Source organism: Eumetopias jubatus, unplaced genomic scaffold (genome assembly GCF_037043125.1).
Source record: "Eumetopias jubatus isolate StellerSeaLion01/CBP00866 unplaced genomic scaffold, mEumJub1_p1.0 scaffold_12, whole genome shotgun sequence".
NCBI lineage: Eukaryota > Metazoa > Chordata > Mammalia > Carnivora > Otariidae > Eumetopias > Eumetopias jubatus.
The window spans coordinates 81,445,320-81,469,745 of NW_028274818.1; the positions used below are offsets into that span (position 1 = coordinate 81,445,320).

The window sequence follows — 24,426 nt, forward strand, 5'->3', positions numbered from 1 at the left end:
CACCAGCGTTTTCTCCTCTGCCTGCCTGAGAACAGCTTGTCCTGCAGTGTCACCCAGTGTTACCTTTGCTGGAAATCCGTGCCCTGCTCGGCACACAGACAGTCTGGTCAGAGGGTATAGAACCACACTGGGCAGGCTTCAGCCTTGGTTCCTACCCCGTGCTAAGAATTGTCAGATGTCCGACCCTGTGAAGACCCCTTGTGGATATTTAAGCCCACTGCGGGCTTTTTTTTTTTTTTTTTTTAAAGATTTTATTCATTTATTCATGAGAGAGAGAGAGAGAGAAGCAGAGGGAGAAGCAGGCTCCCAAGGAGCAGGGAGCCCGATGTGGGACTCGATCCCAGGACCCTGGGATCATGACCTGAGCTGAAGGCAGACGCTTAACCATCTGAGCCACCCAGGCGCCCCACTGCGGGCTTTTTGATCGGTAGGAGTATAAGAGTTTTGTGGAGAGAAAATTCGTGTTGATGCAGTTGCTAGCTAGCCCATTGGTTTTGTGGCTTGCTGGCTGCTAATGCATGTGGCTTAGAGCTCTGAATTCCCATTAGCATTTGCTCCATGGAAGTTCAGTTCCAGAGGTAGATCTGGGTGCAGAAGAGATTTTTTTAAACATCCCAATTAATTGTTCATAACATTAATTTAGTTCCTAACATATAGATAATAGAAGGGAGATTAAAAAGAAAACCTTTTTAAAATATACATTGGGGAGCATGTATCCCTTTATTTTTATCATTTTTTTAAGATTTTATTTTTTTATTAGACCATGAACAGGGGGAGGAGCGGAGGGAGAGGGAGAAGCAGACTCCCTGCTGAGCAGGGAGCTCAATGCGGGACTCGATCCCAGGACCCCAGGATCATGACCTGAACCAAATGCAGACGCTTAGCCAACTGAGCCACCCAGGCACCCCTAAGAAAAAACTCTTTTTTAAGTTTGAAAGGTAGTTCTATAAATGCCCAGGAGTAGTGAAGTGGTTAAATAAATTACATAAACTTATTTTCTGGAATGTTATAGATATAGTTAGAAAGATTAAGACATGCTGTCATAGACAGTAGATATATTTCTATTTATACTTAATAAGAATTATTCCTATCATATGCTTAAGAGAGATACGTAATTCTTTGAAAATACAGAAAAAAAGGATTGACAATATCTCCCCCATATTATAGTGATTATGAGTGAGGAGGGGCATTTGGGGATGGGTTGAGAAAGCATATTTTCACTTAGAATTCTATATACCCTATTGCACTGAAATTGTTTTGGAGCAAGAAAAGCATTAGTGTATCTGTCACTGCCATAGTTTTTAAAAATTTTTAAACCTTTTTGTTTTTACTAAAAAATTATGTAGTTTTACAAGCCTGCTAGGCCAGGTCCTGTGGGTTTCACTTCGTTGAGGGTTTCCACCTATGGTTTTTCGTTCTGGCACTTCTTTTCCCTGACCAGTGTCTACTGCTCACCGTCCCCGCCCCCCCTTCACCCAAAGCAGGGACCTAATCTGAGTCCTTGTCCTGTCTCAGATTTGCGGCAGGAATTGGCTGTGCAGCAGAAGCAGGAGAAGCCCAGGACCCCCATGCCCAGCTCGGTGGAGGCCGAAAGGACAGACACAGCAGTGCAGGCCACCGGCTCTGTGCCGTCCACACCCATAGCTCATCGGGGACCCAGCGCTAGCTTAAACACACCAGGGACGTTCAGACGTGGTAAGGGCATAGCCATTGTGAGGATTTTCTTCGCTTCACAAAACTTTCCCGGGGGTAGGATCCTGGGTGAGAGAGCCACTGGGCCAGGCTGTACTGCAGGGAGCAAACTGGGGTGTTCACGGTGGGGGTAGGGTGGGGAGGGGGAGGGGGAGGCAGCTTTGAGATAAGAAGAGCTTGGTTGTAAGGTAGTAGGGAGCGGTGGAATCTGTGGTGAGCGGGGAGTGGGGCAAGGAAGCTGCCACTCTGCTTCTACCCCAAGAAATGTGGGCCCAGCCTTAGCAGACATTTCCATTCTTCATCAGAAGCTGGAAATCCTTTTTTTTTTTTTAATTTTATTGATTTATTTGACAGAGAGAGACGCAGCGAGAGAGGGAGCACAAGCAGGGGGAGTGGGAGAGGGAGGAGCAGGCTTCCTGCGAGCAGGGAGCCCGATGTGGGGCTCAATCCCAGGACCCCGGGACCATGACCTGAGCCAAAGGCGGACACTTAATGACTGAGCCACCCAGGCGCCCCCAGAAATCCTCTTCTTGAACATGAAATCTCCCAAATTGCAAATTTCAATAACCAGATAAAAAAATTTTTTGAAAAGCATTTTGTGGGCCTAGCAATAAATACGTTCATCCAGAAGTGGAGCCAGTGTAACCTGGGCTGCTGGTAAAAAAAAAAAAAAAAAGAACAATTTGAGTTTTCTCCCCAGCTCCTCTGCTGATTAACTAACTGAGACTGTTACTGGGCCGCTTAATAGCAAGTAACAATGATAGACAATTACCGAGTGCTCGGTGTGTGCTAGTTAGCCACTGTGCTTTGCATGCTTTGCATATATATGACCTCACTGAATTCTCACCACAGGCCCAAGATGCAAGTGCTATCCCCATTTGATGGATGAGGAGACTGAGGCCCTGATAAAGGAGATTGCCTAAAATCATGTGGCTGGTAAATAGCAGAGTTGGGATTCAGACCCAGGCTGGCTGGCTCCAGGGCTCACACTGTTTTATCCCTTAGCCTGTCCCCTGGGATCAAGAAGCTGGTGAGACTTCCAGAATCCCAGTCTAGAGCAGGGTTTTTCCACACTTGAGTATGCCACTGAGATTCAGCAGGTGTGGGCAGGGCCTGAGATCCTGCATCCTAACCAGCATCCCAGTGATGCTGGTGCCGCTGGTCCCCGGGTCTTGCTTGGAGGAGAGAGAGGGGCTCTGGAGAGTTAAGCTTCTTACAGATGTGGTTTGCTCCAATGCTGTTCCTAACTATATGGAATTCCTAGAATTTCAAGAGGACTTATTTCACTTTTGTTTTAAAAGAATAACACATAAAGATAAACGTTTAATATAGTGGTTGTAAGGCTGCAAGAGTTTGGTCATCAAGTAGACTTTTCCTGTGTTAGTTAACTAGTGAGTGCAACAGGGTAGCATCCGGGATCAGAGGGCAGAGTTAGCTTCCCAAGTCCACCCCTGTGGTTCTGCATTTAGGGATGTTAGTGCACGGACTTAGGACTGCAGGTTGGTATTACGTGCGCTTCCTTTTGCACACCCAGGTCTGGATGACTCCACGGGTGGGACCCCCCTCACTCCTGCAGCGCGGATATCGGCTCTCAACATTGTGGGAGACTTGCTTCGGAAAGTAGGGGTAAGACCACCACCTCCCTGGGGTTTGGTGTGGCTCCTTGCCTGTGTTTCAGGTTATTGGAGAGGGGTGACCTTACCAGTTCCTTTCCCATTAGCAGAGACTCCCTGTGTTTTAGGCAAAACTCTGGTTCTGTTAGTGTCCCTGAGCATCGTTTGAGCTTCTGTGAGCATTGTTATTGACGAACATCCAGAGCCCTGACTCTGTCATCTCTTTGCCTGGGCATGTCTTTCCCTGGTCATTTTTCGTTGGAATTTGGGTAATTGGGTTGGTGTCTATGATTTTTTTCCTTAATTTGAAAAAAACTGAGAAACATTTAAAAATTGCCTCCTCTTTTTAAAATTTCTTAGGGAGTTAAAGACAGAAATCTCGAAAGTCTAGGGCAAAAAACTTGACTTTATAGGTTTTATGTTCATTACAGGGAAAGATTCTTTTGTGCTTAAGAAATAACATAGGTGGGGCACCTGGGTGGCTCAGTCGTTAAGCGTCAGCCTTCGGCTCAGGTCATGATCTCAGGGTCCTGGGATCGAGTCCTGCATCGGGCTCCCCGCTCGGCGGGGAGTCTGCTTCTCCCTCTTGCCCCCCCGCTTGTGTTCCCTCTCTAGCTCTCTCTCTCTCTCTCTGTCAAATAAATAAATAAAATCTTTTAAAAAAAATAACATAGGTATTCTTTGTGGTGGTTTCTTTTAGTTTTAAAAATGATGGCCTGGAAGATCACATAATTTAAATCCTGCCAGAATGTATGCAGAACTGCAACCTCATCATGTTTTTCCTTTTACCTTCTGGTTGTCTGGTTTTCTGTTCTGTAAACACATTTCTCTCTGTCTCTCCCTTTTTTCAAAGATTTATTCATTTTAGAGAGAGCACAAGTGGGAGGGGCAGAGGGAGAGGGAGAGAATCTGAATCAGACTCTGCACTGAGTGGAGCCTGACGCGGGGCTTGATCCCATGACCCTGAGATCATAGCCTGAGCTGAAACCAAGAGTTGGATGCTTAACCGACTGCACCACCCAGGCACCCCAACACATTTCTCTGGTAATGTTTTGGACAGTTAGAGTATAGGGAAGTGTATGGTGGTCTCAGTGCCCTCTTGGTTTTCATGGGGTCCCTTTCCAGCAAGGCACAGTGCTTCCACACAAGCCACTCTGAGCATGTTTATTGAGGTAAACAAAAGAGCAAATCATTCCAAAAGTGGATTTCCTATTTCCCATAGGCAGACCTGGATAATAGGTGGGGTTAGTGATTTTCCCGAGAAGCCCCGAAATGTCTTAGGTCAGTGGCTCTAAAAGTTGGACGTACATTGGATTCCTTCAGGGCCCCACTTTGGAATTCCAGCGTCCAACACAATTTGAGAACCCCTGTTTTCGGTTATTGTCTATGCGCAGGCTCTGGGTGAGAGGTGAGTTCTTGTCTTTAACTTGGAGGATGAAAACGTGTTTCTCTGCAGGCACTGGAGTCCAAGCTGGCGTCCTGCCGGAACTTCGTGTATGATCAGTCCCCAAACCGAACGAGTGGCCCAGCCTCGGGGCGGGGGAGCAAGCACAGAGATGGTGGTGAGAGACAGCCGAGCAGCGCCGGCGTGCCTCTGGGTGACAAAGGGTCAGTACCTTTAGCTGTCCGCTCCAGGGGGGAGCCCATAGCCGTTTGGAAAAGTTGCGGGCTTATGTCCGTGAACCTTACCCTCTACCCCCTTGAGACAGAGTTAGGTGGTGTCTTCTGGTTAAGGGCAAATGGCCAGGAAGAGGCTCATTTTCATTATTTGATTCTGGCAGCCCAGCTCCTGGTCATGCTGTGAGCATGTCCTGTATGAAACCCTTGTTTGGGACTTGGGCTTCAAACACTGCTCTGCTTCCCCCAGAGGATTTTTTTCCTGAAGGGAAAAAAAAAAATCTTTAGAAACTCAGGAAACAGGCACTACCTTCCAGCCACACTAGATTCCCAAAGCCAGTCGCCTGATGAGAAAACACAGATCTGACCTCTGACAGCTTTGGGTGTTTTCTTACTTGAGAATCGGGGCAGCTTCTAGATTCATTGATTTTTCTAAGCCGTGCCACCATCTTCCTGGCCCCCAAGCCACGTCACCCTGGTAGACCCATGGCAGACTGATGGCAGGAAATGAAGACTCGTCTTCCATGGCTTGCCCACAACTTCCAACCCTGTTGAAGAGGATGTTTTTAGCTGGTCTTCTGTGACCGGGCTTTTCATGTGGCCTTGGGAACATGCAAGCTAGCCGGCCAGTGTCTTTTTCTTCATTTCACTTCATGATACCCAGGGAGACACTGCTCCTGACTCCTGATAGTCACTCTTAGAACTTTGTGGGCCCCGATGCTAGCCAGTCTGTCACAGATGTCATGTCCGCCTAATTTGGTTTGCTCTATCTGAAGGTTGGGAAAACGCCTGGAATTTGGGAAGCCGCCTTCAAATATTTCCACACCGTCGCTGCCGTCAGCCCAGGGTGTAGTCAAGATGTTGCTTTAGGAAATCCACGGAAGCTGAAGCCCCGGTGTGTCTGTGCAAGGGTCCTACCTTTCTTTCCCTCTTTAAACTAGGTTTTTGTGTTTTTAAGTTAGTTTGAGAAATAGGAGCAGTCACATTAGCCAATGAGGCCATCGCCCGTGGCCCCTGGTAGTTGTTCTGGGGAAATGTCATGGTCCCCATCCTGCTTGCTGGTGTGGACGGGGCAACCGGGACCCTCTGGAAAGGGCTCGAAGGTGTGGACGCCGAGGCTACCCCATCATTGTGAGCTGGCCTGAGTCCTCAGTGGCTTTAAGACTGTGTTTTTTAATGTTGGGAGATGCCTCAAAAGTGGGATGTGAGCCCACCTCAGACTCAGGCCGTCTTCCAGAACAAAATCTCCCAGGGCTCTGTGGCACAGGGAGGGTCTGTGTAATGAAATCATGTCTAGGAGAGAGGAGTAGAATAGGCACATGTCTTTTTAAAAAGAAACTCTGGTGTTGTGTACCGCTGGGACTTTGTAATCTGGCTCTCACTGAGGCACTGAGAGGTGTGCTTGTGTTTCAGAGGAGATCTTGTGTGGACCAGGTCAGTGGAAAGTCTGTGTCCTCTTTAGACCAATCCTGATGGTTAGTCTTCCTCAAACTTCTGCCCTGGCCTGAGGGTGACCTCCCCTTCGGGACCCTGACAGTCTTTAGGGTGTCATGGCCTTGGGAATGCAGCCCCTGAGAGCAGGACATCATTCAAAGCCTTGATAAATAATCGGGGTGACCTCCAAATAAGATTAAACCACAGGATTGTTGTTGGAAGCTTCCTTGTCAAAGAAGAAACAAACACACGATTTCCACACAGATACTATATGTACTCAACCCTGCTTGGTGTGAGCTGCCGTCTCACACTTTTGGAGTTGAGTAAAAAGAACACACGAATTCAGGAGCATGCATGCAGCTTAACAACCTTTTGTTACTAAGTTATTTTTCCAAAAGAATAGCAAAAACGTCCTTGAGTTGAAGATAGAACTTTAGAAGTGCTACTGAAATTCAACAGAGAATTGATCTCTGGTGCCCGGCTCCTTACCCTGGGAACATTCTAACCTGTGTCGGTGAAAGACGTACTTTTATTTTTTTAAAAGAACAATAAAATCAAGAGAAACTAATTTTCACCTAGCTTGTGGTGGTGGTCAGTAAATGCCGCTTCGTTTGTGCTTTTATGTTTGCTCGTATGGTGGTGAAAAACTTGTTTTTTTAACCAAGTAACTAAATACGCAAAAAAAAAAAAAAACCCTACTTTAAAAAAATTCCCTTCAAGTCAGCTTCTTAGAAGTAAGTGTAATTGGGGTATGTTTGTATATTGCTCAGGGTATATTTGCATTTGGTCACTGGCTTGAGTTTTTCAGTTTGCCTTATTTCTTCTCTTCTCAAATCTCTTGGACCCCACGGAGTTGGTGTGTAGAATTGTGTCGAACAGAACTTTTGCAAGGGATCTCTGTCTGGAACACTCAAGCTGAGGAAGGAAAGGACCTACGACCTGGTATTGTGTGGCCCCCGCAGTAGGAATGGTTTTATATTTTTAAAGGGTTATTTAAAAAAAAATTTAGGGGCACCTGGGTGGCTCAGTCGTTAAGCGTCTGCCTTCAGCTAAGGTCATGATCCCAGGGTCCTGGGATCGAGCCTCGCATTGAGCTCCCTGCTCAGTGGGAAGCCTGCTTCTCCTCCCACTCCCCCTGCTTCTGTTCCCTCTCTCGCTGTCTGTCTCTCTGTCAAATAAACTTAAAAAAAAAAAACAAAAAAAAAAAACTTAAAAAAATTTAAAAAGGAAAGATAACCATGTGACAGAGACCATATGTAGCCTGGAATACTGACTCTCTGGCCTTCACAGAAAGTTGGTTGGCCCCTGCTGGATGAAGGTCTTGTGTTTTAACTTTAAAATGCAAGGATGTCTTGTATTCTTCCCAGTAATGTATGTATGGGTTTGAATTGATAAGGACATTCTTTCTGGTCACGTTCCTACTTCCTGGGCCTGGAGCCTCCCACCTCTGGTTTGAGAAGTCCCCTCAACACAGACTCCCGTGACATCTCTGCTTGCCTTTTTTTGTGCCAGCTGTGGGATCTCGGACAATTGATTTCACATCTCTAGGCCTCAGTTTCCCCGTTTATGAAGGAAGAATAAGCTGACTTCACAGGGTCACCATAAGGCTTCAATGAGAATGCCCTTCCCCCATTCTTTCACTCTCGAAAACGACAGAAGCGCTGAGTGCATGCCAGTGATTTATAACCTTTTATTCGTGAGGGTGTCCTTAAGTACAATCGGGGTGCATATAAAACAGTGTAACATTCCTGCTCTTATCCACTGGAGCAGTGTCTCCTTTTTAATTCCTGTGACTACCGAAGGCACTTGGTCTCCGTGAACTGTGTGCGTCTGAGGTGTGGTAACCAGGAGGGGAAAGAACTCAAAACAGGGGCCCACTCGACACATTGGAAGGGTATGGGAATGACTTGGGAGGGGGAGGCGGTGGCACCCACTTTGGTGACTTCCTGCCCCCTGTCATGTAAACTCAGTTGCCAGTGATCAGTTACGGTGGTTATATCTTTCCTAAAACCTCACAATTTCGGCACAATTCACTGATAGGGGCAGCGGGTGGGGTCTGTGTCGCCTGTTGGGTTTTTCTCGTTTGGTACATCACTCAAAAGTTCCACTGATGCCCCAGACTCAGGGCGGTGGTGTTTATAGTCATCGTGAGGGGTGTCTGTGACGTTTGGAATTTGAAGATGGATTTTGACGGTGCTAAGCAGAGTCCACTGGGTTTGGTTTTGTTCGTTTGTAGCAAGTTGTTCATTCACTGGCTTTGGTTCCGTTGAAGTCCGCGTCACGAGCGTCCACTTCTTCGTCAGAGCCGTCCGCATTTTCAATGACCCGACGCCCTCCAGACCTTCTAGCCGGAACAAAAGAGGTCTCGTTTCCTCGCCTGTGGGATTTAAGAGAAATACGTGTTTCTTGAGTACCGAAATCTCCCTCGGGAAGGGAGATTTTTCAAGGGGCAAAAGACAAATGCAGACAAACTCAAATGAGAGGCAAGTATTCAGGTTGAAGTCAAGCCCTGACCAATTTCAAAGTCTGGTAGCATTTCATCAGCTGGCATGGGGGAAAAGTAGATTTTTCAAAGCAAGGCCATCTGCTTAAAAAAAAAAAAAAACTGGCTTGGTCATCCAATGACCCGCAGGATTCTGGTCTGCTGGGGTCTTTCATTTAGAAAAGGGAAAAACAAGTTCCCATGGGTTTATTCCAAACCCAGTGGACTCTGCTTAGCATGTTCCCATGGGTTTATTTATACCCTCTGGGGCCGGTATAAAGGGGAACATGTTCAACATGCTGTACCTCCTTGCCTTCAGAAGGTAAAAAGGGGGAGGGTTTTAGGTTTTCAGTTGTAAGGAGGTGGAAATGAGCATCAAAGGCAGCCTCGAGGGAGAGAGGTCACTGCATGGATGCCAGAAGTGTGCTCTTGGTTCAGGCAACGCAGGGCCCCCTGCTTGTGTGGAGCAGAACTCTTGGCATGAGTTCTCACAGGGCGGAGATCTTGTCTGATTTTTGCTCACCATGCAGGCACCATGCATGGCCTATAATATTCAATGAATATTTGTTAGAAAAGTGAGATAGACCTGTTAATCCAAGGTGTATTTTAGCTCTAGCTGGTAGGACACCCCTTCCTCTCTGTCCTTAACAGCTCCCATCTCTGGAGTGCCAGCTGCCCTGAGTTACTGCCAGAGCCTGCCCAGGTTAACTGAAGTGAGGCTTTGCTTAGAAGGGCAGGCAGGCAGGCAGGCAAAAGGAGAAGACCGATCCACCTGCATTCGACCTCCTCTGCTTGGAAGACATGGTTGCCATCTTTCCTGCGACCACAGCAAAGAATCTGTTGGGCTCTGGCCATCCGGCCCTGTTTGACCTGAATCGGAGGACCTGTCTTAACTCATTTTAGGATGCCTGAGAGGAGTGCAGACTCTCTGTAATGAAAACGGCCCGCTTTGCCACACAAAGGCTGGACAGAAAAGCCACGAGGGAGAGAGCCCATTCCAGTTATCCATGCTTTAGTCAAAAGGGGCAACTCAGAGAGGTAAGACTGGAGGCAAAGCAAGGCCCAGAGTGTCCTGATCGCTGAGAAGGGGAGTCCCAACCTGAGCCTTTTGGGGTCTGAGGGTGGGAGAAACATGGCTGGGAAAACCCGCCTAGTTTCAGAGAATGGTACTTCCGGGGGTGCAGCAATCAGGAACGAATACGTCAGGTTGTAGCCACTCCCAGCTGAAGATTCTGGCCAGCCTCACTCACATCAGAGGGAAGCATGGAGGTGCCTAGCGCCCTTAGAACTAACTCACTTTCCATCACTCTCTCTCTTCTAGAAGTGACCTTAAAAAGTCTTGAGCACTGTGCTTTCCAAGAACCTGGGTCCCAGAGAACGCTCTCTGAGGACAGGATGAAAAAGTAGCGGCTGCTGCTTGCATGGGTCTCCTGCATCTCCCCTCCCGGTTCCAATTTGATGGGACAGCCTGGGGCTGGAAACTCTGTCTTCCCTACCATTCCAGGCTCCAAGCACTCTTTACCTCTTGGGACAGTCTGTGCAAGTGAGAAGAGTTGAAGTGAGAAATGGGCTCCCTTGATCTGAGAGGTAAATCACACCCAGGGTCACCGTAAGTCTCCCCCCTCCCTCCACCTGCTTAGCTGCCAGTCAGTCCTGTGAGTCTGTCTCCCAGTTCAGGTGCCCTTCTTGAACTGGTTTCAAATTTAAGGCAGAGGTTGGCACTGGCTGCATCTGTCACATGAAGTAAGGTAAACCCCACCCCCCCGCCCCCATAAAGATTTACTTAAAGGGTCTGATCCTGGAGCATTTGGCTTCTAGTCATGGACTCTGAGAACTTCTGCAAGGCCCTAGGGGCACACCAGGAATCAGCACAAGACTATGAGCCCTTGCTTTGCAAGGACTCGGTTTCCCATCAACTAGTGGGTCCGACGTTCCAGTCTGAGCTGGCAGGAGCCAGAAGCTCTGTCTTAGAGGCTGAAAGCTCTTCCTAAAGCTCCTGCCAATACCTCAATCAGGTTTAAGTACCTGCAGAGTGGCAGCAAAGCTGAGATTCTCCAAAAGAGCAGAAGGGGGACACCAGCCAGGGCTGGCTTGGCCTCTCGAGGGAGATGAGAGGGAAACCCGGCCCCAGTGCCTAACTTCACATGTGCTAAAGCTGTTAGACTCCTAGACAAGTCGAGGCCTCTTAACTCTTTCTCGGGAAGGGCCCTGTGTTCTTCCTCCAGTCTCGGGTGTCCACTCCCCACTCTGCGTATGTGCCCGCAAGACCTCTGGAAAAGGCTCTGCCAGGACCCCGCTTGGCTCCGAGGTGGCCAACGTGCGCCCTCGTGTGCTGGAAATGCAGCTAGCAGCCCGGCCTTCAGCCCCATGCAGCCTCAGCAACTGTACAACGCGCGGTGAGAGCTCATTTCTTTCGCAGACGTGTTTGTGAAAGCCCAGCTGCGGGGGTATCCGGTTGTTGGGCTCTGGTTACCATGAACCTGTGCCCTGTGAATTCTGATTTGTGAGCCAGACCAGCCAGCTTGAAGCCGTTCTCCGGGAATGGACCCAGACTGTGGAGCTGTCCTGCCCGCTCAGTGTGGGGTCTTAACCAGACGAGGGAGGACAGCACAACCAGGTGTCCTAACAGTGTGGGAGATGCCCTCTTAGGTAAGAACAATCCAGGTGACACACAGCCTCTGAACACCGGTCAGCACGCGGGGACAAGGACACACTCAGTGCCATGTCACATTGCCAAAGCAGAAGTAGGGAAGGAACATGGGTCACGAGGTGAAGTCTTCTTAGGTTGATCTTGGCTGTGATGAAAGAGTTTTGAACTAGGATCTCCACACCTTCCAGATTTTGCAGCAATCTCACAGAAATTGGGGGGGGCCAAAACGGGGGGCCACTGGGGATTGGGCGGGTGGGATGGCAGAAGAGAAGTGTGGAAACTGAGTGCAACACACATGAGCTGCGAAGCTGAAGGCATGATACCTGGTGTGAGTCATTGCGGAGTTTCCTGGGGGAGGGGGCCTCTGAAACAGAGAGAGAGAGTCCCTGGTGGTTATCATCCGCAAACGAGAGGGAGTCCGTTTCAGTGCGTGTTTATTCGTTAAAGGCATTCGCTTCAATTAAATCATTAAAGGCACTTAGAAGGCAACTTGGCAGTGAAGCACCTGCCACCAAGAGCTCTTAAAGAGGCTGGTACACATTAAGTCGTCGTTTCCTTTGATAAGCTCGTGTCTGAGAGGACTGGCGAGGTGGCAAAGGCTGGGCACGCTGGTCAGGCTTTAACAGGGGCTCTTGTTGAGACTTGTCGGGTCGGTAGAACTATGAAACTTGCTTTACAATTCCTGGTCCTCCGAGAGCTGGCTGGGCTTGCCAACCTCATTCAAAGCTCTAGCACCTGACTTTAGGTTTTGCACACGTACGAGACTCGGGTGTGAGACGTACTGCTCGGTCTTCACCCCGCCTTAGCGGATGCTTATGCTAGGACTGCAAGAAACGGAATGTTCAGTACTGGCCTGTTCAGCCTAAGAAGGGCCGTTTGGGGCAGAACCCACAGGGGATGTTCAGCATGTGCCAAAAGAATTGTGGGTCCTGAGAAAAGGGAGCAGTGACAGCTCAGGGTGACAGAGCCAGCGTGGCTGACGACTGCCCCACCACTCAGCCCAGCGCCGAGGAGGGGCAGGGACCAGTCACCAGCAGGGGCAGATTCCGGGGGTCTGTGTGGTGAGAACAGCAGAGATCTTGCTGACATCATCCTGGGGGTTGTTCCTAAGCCCCTGCTGGACCCGAGGGCTGACATCTGGCCTTCATCCCAGCAGTGGGGGTTTCCCTCCAGAAGCCCCTACCCTGTACTAGCCCTTCTCTTCCCCATTCTGAAAGGGGTCTGGCCTTTCCCTTCGTCATGTGCAGTGGTTCTGAGAGTCTGGAGTTGATACGGCAGGTGGTTTCACATGGTTCCTGGGCATGCCATTGGATAACTCAGTTGCACAGTGACAAAGGTATTCCCTTTCTAACTCTTTTTAAATACATCTGATTATGTCAGAGACGGTCCTTTTGGTGCTAATATCTTCTGTCTCTCCCTTGTTAACGGGGAAGTAGGCCTTCTGGTCATAGTCATCAGTTCGTAGCCACGGTGGCTAGAATTCATTATTGTTTTGTTTTCACTATTTTAATTTCGTTGTGACCTGTTAATGCTGGTGATGCTGGTTTAACAATACAGGGGTGGTAGGACTTATTTGCAAATGGATGTGCGTGTGATTAGAACAGCTAATTTCAAAGACCACGTGAAGTCAGCAATGGTACAGGTAGTAAGAGGCTGAGGCAGAAGGGCCAAGGTGATAGGACAGTGAGGTTGGGGAAATAACATCTCTGACTCAGTGACTGAAGGCTTGTGCCCAGCACTATCCCAGACACTGGGGATGAATAAACAGATAAAACCTCTGTGCTCGTGGGGCCCGAGTGAAGGCTGCAAATGACATAAGTAAAATAGGTTACATGGTGATAGGTGGCAAGGAGGAGAACAGCAAGGAATGAGGTTGAAGTTGTAGACAGGGGAACGTGGATGAGTCAGTGCCTGAAGGAAGGGAAGGAGGGATCCTGCTGTGCGGAGAGTTGGGGGAAGAGCATCCAGGCAGAAGGAACCACCAGTGCAAAGGCCCCAAGGCAGCGTGTGTAGAGGTGGAGGGCTCATTTAGGAGGCAGTGGATGGAGATCATTAGGGCCTAGTAGAACCAACCATCGTAAAGACGGTGCTTTCAGTCTGAATGAGCTGAAGCCATTGGATAGTTTCAAGCAAAGGGCGGATTGTGACTCACCTCCATTTCAACAGGCTCCCTCTGGCTACTGTGTTGAAAACAAACTATAAAAGCACAGTATGAACACAGGCCCATGAGGAGGCTGTAAAAGTTATCTAGATGGTAGGAGAGGGTGGCTTGGACCAGGATGACAAGAAATGGTTGGATTCTGGATATACAGTATTTTTAAGGAAAGTTGACCAGATTCTCTGACAGATTGGATGTGAGGTATAAGGGAGAGGGAAAAATAAAATATGACCCCAGGTTTGTGGCCTGGGTTAATGATGGCTTTATCAGTTGCTGGGCTAGAGAAGTCTATGCAGGAAGCTGGTTGGGGGGGTGAAGGGGTTCAGTCAGGGCTCAAGGTGTGAGGGTCTGGGGTTCCAGGAAGAAGTCTGGGCTAGAGATAGAAATGAGGAAGTCACTCACTGTGGGTGGAATTCAAAAGCCACCAGGCTGGTTGAGATCACTCAGGGAGTGAGCAGAGATGGAGATGGAGAGAGACCAAGATGGCAGGGCAGGCCAATGATAAGCCGGCGAGGGCTGTGGGCACGTGTGCCAGGAAGCTCGGGGCCCCAGCCTTCAGGGAACCAATGGGGGTGGGAAGGAGCCCTGAGGAGCAGGGGGCATTGCCTACCCACCTTCAGGCCCAGAGGTGCAGGGGTGTGGGGGAGAACTCATCCCCAGTTAGGGCAGAGGTTCTCAACCACAGGCCTGCACCCTCAGGTGCGTTGGGCGATGTCTGGAGACACTTTGTGTTGGGACAATCCAGTGGGGAGAGGCCGGGGATGCTGCCCAACATCCTACAGTACACAGGCCTGCTTGTGTGATCAAAAATGATCCAGCCCCAAACAGCAATGGTGATGAGACCCGGAGGTAGACCAAGGAGCCGAAGAGAGTCCAGAAAAGAGGTTCGGGAGAGAAGGGACTTGTTCTGATTCAGGGGACAGGGGTTGGCCTCTTCCTCCTCACCTGAGGATGGGATGGGAAGGGAAGCAGCCATTATAGAACGGCAGGGAGGATCCGCGCCCACGGGTTCAGCCTGGTGCACACTGGTGCTTGCACAAGTGCGGGCGAGCAGGAGGAACCCGTGGAAAGGAGCGGGGCGTTGGGCAAAGGGCGCCCTTTGCAGCGGTAAAGAAACGCACTGTGGGCGCTTCAGGCCTGCCTGGAGCCCAGCCCGCGAGCCGTACCTGAGCTTGCTCTTGAGCGCGTTCACCTCGCGGCCCATGGCCTCGTTGCTCTCCGTGGCCTCATCCAGCTCCCGCTGCAGCTTCCTGCGGTTGGCATTGATGCGCTGGGACTCCTCCTCCGCCTCCTCCAGCTGCCGCTTGAGTTGCTTGACCTTTGCGTTCCCTTTCTCTGCCTGTCAGTCAGGGAGAGGCCCAAGGGTTAGGGGAGGCCCCCCCCCCGCTTAGTAGCGTCGGCGGCGGGCCAGGAGGGGCCCGAGGAGCTGGCTTACCTGCTCCTTGTACTGCTCTGCCATCTTGCGCTCATCCTCCACCTGCAGCAGGACCTCCTTCAGCTTCTTGTCCTTCTGCTTCAGCGACTTGGCAGCCGCCTGCTTCTCTCTGCATAGACGGAGGGAGAGGGGATGGCTTCACTTGCCGTTGGCGTACAGACCCGACCCACACCGTGCCCACTGTGAGCGCTTTTCCGGAGCCCCACACCGGGGCTAGAAGAACAGGGTTCGGCCGTAAAAGGGAATGTAGTTCTGACACCTGCTCCAACATGGGTGAATGCTGAAGACACGCTCAGCAGTAGGCGGCCAGTCACAAAAGGGCCCACAGTATGTGATTCCATTTATATGAAATGTCCAGAATAGACCACAGAAACGGAAAGTCCATCAGTGGTTGCTGCGGGCTGATGGAGACTGAGGGCGAAGGGGTACAGGGTGTCTTACTGAGGGGACGAGAACGTTCCCTGGTTGACTGTGGAGAGAGTGCCCCTCTCTGCAAATATACTGCAAGCCACTGAGTTGAACACTTTAAAGTGCTGAAGTCTAGGGTATGAATGTTATCAGTAAAGCCACTACCAAAATAAAAATGGGTCAGAATCCATGTGGTCTGACGGTGACCATGGTGCTATGACCTTTCTTTCTCATTAAAATGAGAAGGGTCCCTTCTCACACTTGCTTGGGCTGCATTGGCTGCTGATTGGGACTTTCTGTGTAGCCCTTAACACAACGTCCTGCAAACACAGGCCAGGAAAAGCTGGCGTGCTACCGGGAAGGCTGGCTGACCTCACGGAGGAGGCCTGCTACGTAATGCTAGTGCTAAGGGCCTTCCCTGGGCCCGGCCCCGCCCCCCCTCCCCGACGTTCACACACCGATCTCCCAGTACAGCTGCAGCCCGGGTACCATGGGGCTTATTTCCCAGCCAGAACTGATGCCCAGAGAGCCTGAGGGCCCCCCCGGCCCCCCACCCCACCCCTCACTGGCACGCGGGCTGTCTTTGCAGCCAGGGCCCCACGTACCTGGCCTCCTGCTCAACCTGCTCCTCCAGCTGTGCGATCTTGGCCTCCAGGGCCGCGATGGTGGACTTGAACTTGGACTTGACTGCCCCCTCCATCTCCTGCAGCTTGCTCCGCAGCTCCTTGTTCTGCCGCTCGAGCTGCTGCCTTGCGCTCTCGTTCTTCTGGGCCGCGCTGCGTTCCGTGGCTAGTTCGTTGTTGAGCTGCTCAGCCTGCGGAGGACGGTGAAGGTCATGAAGTGGAGGGCACGGAAGCCCGGCGTGGTCCGTGGAGATGACGAACGTCTCCTGCTGCCCCCCCCCCCAACTTTGGCTTCAGCGTGGGTCCCTGGAGCCGGAGCCCCCAGGAGCCCTCCCTGGCTCCCCCAGCCACCAGCTCCTTCCTGGGCACAGCTCAAGGGGCAGCGTCCCAGTGCTACCCAGGCTCCCCGTTTCTGGGTCACGTGGTGGGTCCCGAGCACCTGTCCTGGAGGTGGCACTCAGTGCTGGCACTCAGTAATGGCACTGAGTGCTCACGAGGGTAAGGCCAGGGACTGGGGACAGAGCAAGAAGTACCCCGAGGCCCTTCCTCCAGGCACCCGGCATCTGCTGGAGGGAGCCAGACCTACGCTGGCCACCAGCTGAGACGCTGCAGGCTGGCAGGGTGCTGCAGGACTCTGAGAGGTGGGACTGGGTGCAGGGAGCAGGCGTGCTGGCCCCCTCCCCCCCACCCCACCGCACCCCGGCCTGGCCCACAGGAGCCTGCAGTGCATGTCACTGGGCCACGGTGGGCTTATTACAGGTGGAGCCCAGCACTGTTACCGCTCAGGTGCCCTGCCCCACTCCGGCCCCCACCTGCTGCGTGGCCTTCCGCACGCGGTCACTCATGGCCTCCATGTTGCCTTGCTCTTCCTCCAGCTCTTCCTCCAGCTGTGCAATCCGGGCCTCCAGGCGGCGCTTCTCATCCTGAAGTGTGTTCCTAAGGGAAATGCAGCTACATCTGGGGCTCCAGCCTCCCCCTGGCTTATAAGAGTCCCTCTCCTTGGAGGAGTGATGCCCAGGAGGAAACAGGCTCAGAGAGGCTGAGAGACTTGTCCAAAGTCACACAGCTGGGAAGAAGGGGGCCAGGACTATCTAGTAGGTATCAGCAGAGCTGGGGCCTGGCACAAAGATCAGCTCTCCCCTCTCTGGTGTCCCCAACCGCCCCAGCCCCACCATGCTGCTCATTCAGAATGAACAAATCTGGCCACACACTCAAATGGGGTGTGAAGACCCCTGTGACCCCTGTGACAAGCTCAGCGGACACTGTCCTTTTCAGCAGTAAAACGGGGGTCCAGGAGGTTCTCCCATGAGCTGCCTCTCCCTCATCATCTGAGTCTAGGACCCCCTCCTCCCCACGCAGCTCCATACCTTCCTGAGACACTGCTGGCCAGCTCCTCAGCCAGTTCCTCCTTCTCCAAGTCGGCCTGTTTGCGAGCCCTCTCAGCTGCGGCTAGATCCTGGACGGTGGGGGGCCAGGGAGGAAGGAAACCTGTTATCTTCCACGGAAGGGCTGAACCCCAGCAGTTTCTATGGCCACCCTTGAAAGTGGCTATGCCTTCTCTGAGCTCAGGGGAAGCCCTGCATCTATATTGGAGGAGAAAAATCCTGTCTTTCGCTGCCCTTACTCTGGGGGTCTGCCTATGTGGAATGCTGGATGAGCGAAAGAAATCACCGGGGTGCTGAGGGTGCCTACCAAGAGACCCCTGTCTGAGGCTCTCAGAGAGAAGGCGTTACCTCCTGGAGCTGCATGAGATCCGCTTCTAAACTCTTTGCTTTCTTCTCATTCTCTTTGGCGGTGGCAAAGATCTCATCTCTGGAGGCACGGGCGTCTTCTAGCTCCCTTTGGAAGTCCTTCATCTGAGCCTGCATGAGTCAACAGGAAGGACAAGCTAAGATGTCCTTACTCACCCAAGTTCTGCCCAAATTATCGTTGCATGCCAACCCCTAGGATTTTCCACGATTAACCACAGAGATGTCCCCATTGTATGAGCATAACCTACCACCTCACATATGGCTAGATTGCTGTTGAGGGGTACCGTTCTGGATGGGCTCAGCAGACCTAAAAAATGGCCATGCGGTCGGAGGGCCACAGCCAAATGCCTGGTAACCATGCCTTACCCAGGGCAAGAAACAGCCCCCAAATGCTGAACTGTGGTGGGGAAAACAGCAGCTAATAGGCACCAGTGACAGGCATGCGTCCTGCTGCTGACGTCCCCGGCCTCGGGGAAGCCATGGCCTCCCTCCACCTGCACCCTGCATCTGAGCCATCACCCACCTGCAGTTTCCGAAGCTGCTTGATGGCTTCTTCCCTGCCTTTGATGGCTGAGTCGGCCTGCAGCTCCAGGTCTTTGAGGTCCCCTTCCAGCTTCTTCTTGGCTGCGGCTGCCAGGGCACGTTGCTTTCTTTCATCTTCCAGTTCTGTCTCGTATTCATGAAGCTGAGCGAGGAGGGGAGATGTGCGCTGCTGGGCTGACCCGTCCCTTGGAGGCCCTTCTCCGCCCCCACCCCAGCCCACCCCGGCCTCAGCCAGCATTCAGCCAGCTCCCAGATGTGCACAGCCCCCTGCCAGGTGGGTCTGCTCCTCTCCAGGTTGCAGGGAAGAAAACCAAGTCTCCATCGGGCCAGGAGGTGGTGGTGGGAGGAAGGAAACTGGCCACCCCACCTCCCACTCCAGCCCCCCTTCTCCCTGACCTGCCCCAGATTACCTGCCTCTGGAGCTGCCTCCTTTTCTCTTCATTCTGCTCATCGCGGGCCTGGAGGTCCCGCTCAAACTGGCCTTTGAGGGCCTGCATGTTGACCTCGAGCCGCAGCTTGGCATCTTCCGTAGCCTGCAGCTCATCCTCCAGCTCCTCTAGCTGGGTCTTCATCTCCTCCATCTGGGTTTCCAGGGCCCGCTTGGACTTCTCCAGTTCATGGACCTTTCACGTGAGAGTTGACCTCATGTAGATGGGCAGGCAACCCACAATGACAGGAAGTTCATTCAAGTCAGAGAGAGGGCCTTTTGCCCCCCACAGGATGCATGGCCAAGGAGTCAAGACCAGAGCCTTCCTCTGGGAGCCCTGGACTCAGACCCCAACCCCAACTGCTGTTCCCAACCAATGTGTGGGTGACAGAGGGACTGCCTGCAGTCCCGATTATGGTTTCACATCAAAGAGGCACGGAGCCAGCCCCCCCTGCCTCCTGCCCAGCCCACCCCAGGGACTGATAAATAGTGGGGAGGGTGGGCTGGTGACATGTGAGTGAGCTAAGACTTACGTTCTTGCCCACGTCATCCTTAGAGCTAACCAGATCCTCCATCTCGGCCTTGAGCATTTTGTTGGTCCTCTCAAGTTCCTCTTTGGCTTCCAGAGCCTCCTCGAGGGCTCGTGCCAGGGACAAGGCCTTGGTTTCCTTTTCCCTGGCTTCTGCCTCGGCTCTGTCCCTTTCATCCGCGTATTTAGAAGAGATGCTTTTCTCCTCGGCCAACAACTACAACACAACAGAAGCCCCAGAAGTGACCCCTCAGCATACCCGAAGCTCAGCTTCATTTCATTGCAAATAAGGGCGAGAAGCCTTGTGTCCTGCTAAATGTACTCAGGGGCAGGTGTAACCAGTCAAGATATCTATGGCAAGAGTTAATAATAAGCTTGCTTCTGACTTCTAGCTCGACCTTCCGCGCAACCAGCATCTGCTGAGTCTTTGTGCTTTGAAATCACTCATGCCGCCCATGTCGGTTAGAACACACTGCTACTGAGGTCCAAGTGACATTTAATCCTGCCAGGGGCCAATAATTCTTTTTGTGTTTTTCATGGCCACTCGTCTCTTGCTCTCAAAAGTGCCCTAGGAGCCAGAGTTAGGGACATTAATCTCATCTGCAGAGAGAGCCAAACCCAGACTTCTAGAAGTCAGCAAAGGTAAGTAATAGGGGCCCCCAAATAGCACAGTCAACACAAAAACCCTACACCAAACGTGACAGGAAAATAAAAGACGTGACCTCAGGCCTTGAAACCGATAATGGGACAGCAGAGTGGAAACAGGGAAGACTGGTCAACCGCACAGAGACAAAAAAGGGAAGGGCCAGCATGTCATCTAAAAGCCTGGTGCTCTGAGCCCCCACGCCTCTGGCTCTGACCCAGTACAATCCCCAAATTGATTTTTAGGATAACCCCAAGTCACTTGCAAACCAAATGATGTTTGCTAACTCTGAGTAACAAAGTGAAAGTCGGTATTTGGGGGTCTGGGCCACACAGGTGGATGCATTTATCAGAACTCAAGAGAGAAAAAAAACAAAACAAACAAAAAAAACTCAAGAAAGTGTACACTTAAAAATTTGTGCATTTCTATGTAGGTAATTTTGCTTTGCTTATCTCACAAGAAGCAAAATCATATTTGAAATAGGAACTCTAAGTTAATACACAGAGTGTTGAGGTATGGAGGGGGAGGTCTGTAATTTGCTTTGAAATGCATCCAAAAGATAAGATACCACTGACATATACAGTTCATCCTTATCAATAAACATGTAATAAAGCAAGTTTGGTAGAACGTTCACGCTCGAATCCAGGTGGTGGGTATTCAGGTGTTCACGGTTTCATGCTTTAAGCATTGCTGGGTGCTTGAAATTGTGCGTAATGAAATGTTAGGGGAAAGTGGTTATCTAAAGGGTAGAAACATTAAATTACTTGGAATATTCAGGAGGCACTCCATAAATACTTGTTGAGTGAATAAAACAAATCTCGCTCCTTATTGGGGCTAGAAACTAAGGCATCATGAGGTCATAGGTGAGCCTCTTGGTGGGGGTACCTGGAAGTCCCGTCCGGGTGGGGCCGCTCTCCTCACTCTGACCTAGAAAGCCCTCGTGTTTCAGGGTCACCCGAGGCAAGCTAGCCTTCCATCGCGGCCAGCAAAGCAGGGGATGGGATGCAGATACACTGCAGCCCCACCTGCCCCGGCCCGTGTCCGCGCACAGAGCGGACCACCCTCCAGCCCCTACCTGATCGAACTTCTTCTGCTTCTTTTCCAGGTTGGACACGAGTTGCCGCTGGTTGTCCAAATCGACAACCAGGTCGTCCAGCTCCTGCTGAAGCCTGTTCTTGGTCTTTTCCAGTTTGTCATAAGCCGCTGCCTTCTCTTCGTACTGCTGGGTGAGGCCTTCGATTTCCTTCTGGAACTTTTTCTTGCCCTCTTCCAAGGCTTCCACGGTGCTGGCAAAGTCCTGCAACTTCTTCTTCGAATCGGAGAGCTAAAATGGCAGTGTCCGGGGTCCCGTAAGAGGAGGGCCATTGGCTGATTCCCGTCCCTGACCCCACCCTGGGAAGAGACCACTTTCTCCGCATTGCAGAAATTCAACAGCAGGGGGAGCCAGTGAGCCAAGCAAAATGGCTCCAACACACCACCACGGCCCAATCGAGCTCCTGATCTCCCTCCAAGGCTCGGTCCTAGAAAAGCAAGGACGCTTAGCGAGCACCTGGATGTTCAGAGTTGAGATGTGACGCTCCAGGTTCTGCTTGGCTTCCATCTCCTCGTCCAGCTGGTCCTGCAGGCTGTTCCTCTCATCCTCCAGCTGGCGCAACTTGGTGGACACATTGAGCTTCTGCCGGGTTTCTTCTTGAAGCAGCTCCTATGGAAGGACACATGGAAGTCCCAGGGACCCATGCCCGGGAAGTTCATACCCCGGGTCCCTCTGGATGATGTGGCCAAATACCCACCTGGGTGTCCTGGAGCTGGGACCCAAGGGATGCCACGTCCTTGGCCAGTTTTATGGCCTTCCCCTCCGCCTCGTTGAGCATCCCTGTGACACTCTCCACTTCATTCTGAGGATGCCAAGAGACTGTGGTTAGAACCTCCAGAACGGGATCCCTGTTAAGTAAGAGAGGCCCTCTCTACTCACACGATAGGTCATGTGGTATCTGCCGATTGAGAAATACCCACGAGCTATGGGGCCTGATCATGGTAGCTCCATGGCTCCCAAGGGGAGTGAATCGCTTACAGGTTGGGAACCTCTTAGAGCCCCAAACTGTATTGACTGGGTCCTAATCCCACTCAGTGGATCCTGGATCCTGGATCCTTGCCAAGGTTGGCAAATAATGAAACCGGTTTGAGAATCCAGACATCGAGCTGCTCTGGACTCTCCTGCTCCTTAAAGTTGGAGAAGAGGATACAGATGGTGCCTCCACTTCCAAGGGCCCTTTTTCCACCACCCTCTTCCTCACCCCTACTCTTGGCCCTTTCATGCGTCCTTATGGCCAAAACCAGAGATGCAGGAGCAGGTCCTTTTGGGGATATCAGCCCACTGTCCATCTTCTTCCCACTTACAACGAGGATATAAATGATCTTGACTCTGCTCCTCTAGGACATTGCTTATGTTATGAGAGCAGAACCCCTGCTCTCCCCTGCATGTGGGGGGAAAAATCGTATTTAATGCTTCCCCTGCTCCCTTGTCCCAGGCTATAAGCACATTAAATACTTATCAAAGATCTGCCTGTATCCCATGAATGGGAAGTCAGGCCAAACGTCTAGTCAAAGCTAAGTAAGACCAAAGACAAACAGACTTTGTCATCGCTCAGCTTAAAACCTATCGATGGCTTCTTGTCACTCCGAGTAAAGACGAACATACATATAATGGGACCTCGAAGGCCCTGTGTCACTCGGCCACGACCTACCTCTCTAGTCCCACGTTACACCACATTTCCCCTTCCAGCTCAGCATTCTAGCTCAACTTCTGTGATCTCTTCTAATTTCCCACCTACCCCTGGGCCCTTGCACATGCTGCTCCCTCTGTGTCCTAGCCTTCTACTTATCTCAGACTATACCTCCTTCTTAGGGAAGCCTTTCCCAACTCCTCCTCCTACAGGCCAGGCCCCTTGTTACTTACACTTACTGCATCATTTTACATCATTTATGGAATTAGAAATGCCTTTCCCTCCACTGGGTCAGAGTTCTATTGGGGCAAGCGCCGTGTCTTTCTAGCCGCTGTATCTCAGCATTAAACATGGCGCCCGGCCTACAGCAAAGACTCAAATGCTTGCTGAATGAGCAGATGAAGGTTTCTAAAGATCGAACGGAAGAGAGAGCCCATCTCCTCTCCTTGAGAAATGGAACAAGAGGAAACCAGCTTGCTTTGCAGCAAGAGAGACTTCAGTTAGCCGGGAAGAGCTTCATCCCCCTGCAGAGCTGGGACCAAGGGATGCTTGTTGCGCCGCCGCCTCACCTGCAGCTTGTGGACCTTGTCGTTGAGCTCGGCCCGGGCCCGCTCCCCATCGCTACACTTGGACTGCAGTTCCTGCAGCTGCACCTCCAGCTTCTTCTTCTTGTGCTCTACCTCCTGCTTGGCCTGGTTCAGGACCCGCAGCTCACCGGCCAGGTCGGCGTTCTCCTTCTCCAGCGTCTGCTTGTTCTTGTCTAGATTGGCCTTGGCCTGGCCAAGTAAACAGAGGGGAGGGAAGGCATTAGAGCTTGGGCCAGGAACGCATTTTAAGATCAGAACCTCTATCCCTTGGGGCATCTTCCTCTTTCCCTTTCCCTCTGCCAGTCAGGAAGGTTCTAAGGACCTGTGCTTGTTGCCTCAAGGGAGGGACGCGGTGAGGTGGGAGACACGCGGTCACTGTAAGACTTTCTGTATTCTGTTTTTCTAAAGCTCAAAGGTTGCAAACGAGCATTCCATGAGCTACATCCAACTTACTGTTATGTCCTGGTTGACCTAGTCTTAGTTGCCAACATTTTAGTAAAGAAATGTCACATAAATCTGGATTCCAGGGGCGCCTGGGTGGCTCAGTCTGTTCAGCGTCTGCCTTCGGCTCAGGTCATGATCCCAAGGTCCTGGGATGGAGCCCCACATCGGGCTCCCTGCTCAGTGGGCAGCCTGCTTCTCCCTCTGCCTCTGCCTTTCTCTGTCTCTCATGAGTAAATAAATCTTAAAATAACATTTAAAAAAATTTGGATTCCAGCTTCTTTATAAAAAAATTCTAGTGTTCTCTATCATGACAGGTGGTGGTTATACGAATGCATACATCTGTCAAAATTCATCAAACTTTACAGTTACAGGGTTTTACTTCATATACCTCAGGAATTCTGACATTTAAAAAACAAGACAAACATCATACTCAGTGGGGAGAAATGGAGAGCTTTTCCCCTAAGGTCAGGAACAAGATAAGCATGTCCACGCTCATCACTTTTATTCAACATAGTACCGCAAGGGGAAATGTACGTTGTAGTTACGATTAGCAAAATCTTATTTGTCCAACATGCACAAAGAATTGAGACAATGTCAAAAGTTAGTATTCAGATCTCACTTGACAAGAGGACACCAACAAGTGTCCTTTTATTCATCTGGAGGGGGT

The 24,426-nt window shown here is 51.2% G+C and overlaps 2 protein-coding genes across 12 annotated transcripts in view; one reads left to right on the forward strand and one right to left on the reverse strand.

Annotated features, from left to right (window-relative positions):
- NDE1 (nudE neurodevelopment protein 1) overlaps positions 1-24,021 on the forward strand; it is a 47,440-nt gene extending 23,419 nt beyond the window's left edge. For 2 of the 10 annotated variants that reach the window (XM_028117445.2, XM_028117444.2), the window contains 4 exons: positions 1,516-1,695; positions 3,227-3,318; positions 4,762-4,913; positions 5,699-6,924. In XM_028117445.2, the coding sequence (XP_027973246.1) occupies positions 1,516-1,695; positions 3,227-3,318; positions 4,762-4,913; positions 5,699-5,792 (518 nt within the window). In that variant the 3' untranslated portion in view covers positions 5,793-6,924. Of the gene's footprint in view, positions 1-1,515; positions 1,696-3,226; positions 3,319-4,761; positions 4,914-5,698; positions 6,925-9,741; positions 10,426-11,063; positions 11,488-16,987 lie in introns of those variants that run through there. The other 8 variants (XR_015766576.1, XR_015766574.1, XR_015766577.1 and 5 more) reach the window with 8 other exon arrangements.
- Positions 8,506-24,426, reverse strand: part of MYH11 (myosin heavy chain 11) — a 91,210-nt gene continuing 75,289 nt past the window's right edge. For both annotated transcript variants that reach the window (XM_028117441.2, XM_028117443.2), the window contains 14 exons: positions 23,298-23,504; positions 21,796-21,900; positions 21,555-21,707; positions 21,081-21,329; positions 19,367-19,579; positions 18,817-19,029; positions 18,387-18,548; positions 17,846-17,974; positions 17,480-17,568; positions 16,925-17,048; positions 16,095-16,303; positions 15,082-15,190; positions 14,813-14,985; positions 8,506-8,733 (listed from right to left, as the gene is read on the reverse strand). In XM_028117441.2, coding sequence (XP_027973242.1) covers positions 8,601-8,733; positions 14,813-14,985; positions 15,082-15,190; positions 16,095-16,303; positions 16,925-17,048; positions 17,480-17,568; positions 17,846-17,974; positions 18,387-18,548; positions 18,817-19,029; positions 19,367-19,579; positions 21,081-21,329; positions 21,555-21,707; positions 21,796-21,900; positions 23,298-23,504 — 2,268 coding nt within the window. In that variant the 3' untranslated portion in view covers positions 8,506-8,600. The remainder of the gene's footprint in view (positions 8,734-14,812; positions 14,986-15,081; positions 15,191-16,094; positions 16,304-16,924; positions 17,049-17,479; positions 17,569-17,845; positions 17,975-18,386; positions 18,549-18,816; positions 19,030-19,366; positions 19,580-21,080; positions 21,330-21,554; positions 21,708-21,795; positions 21,901-23,297; positions 23,505-24,426) is intronic.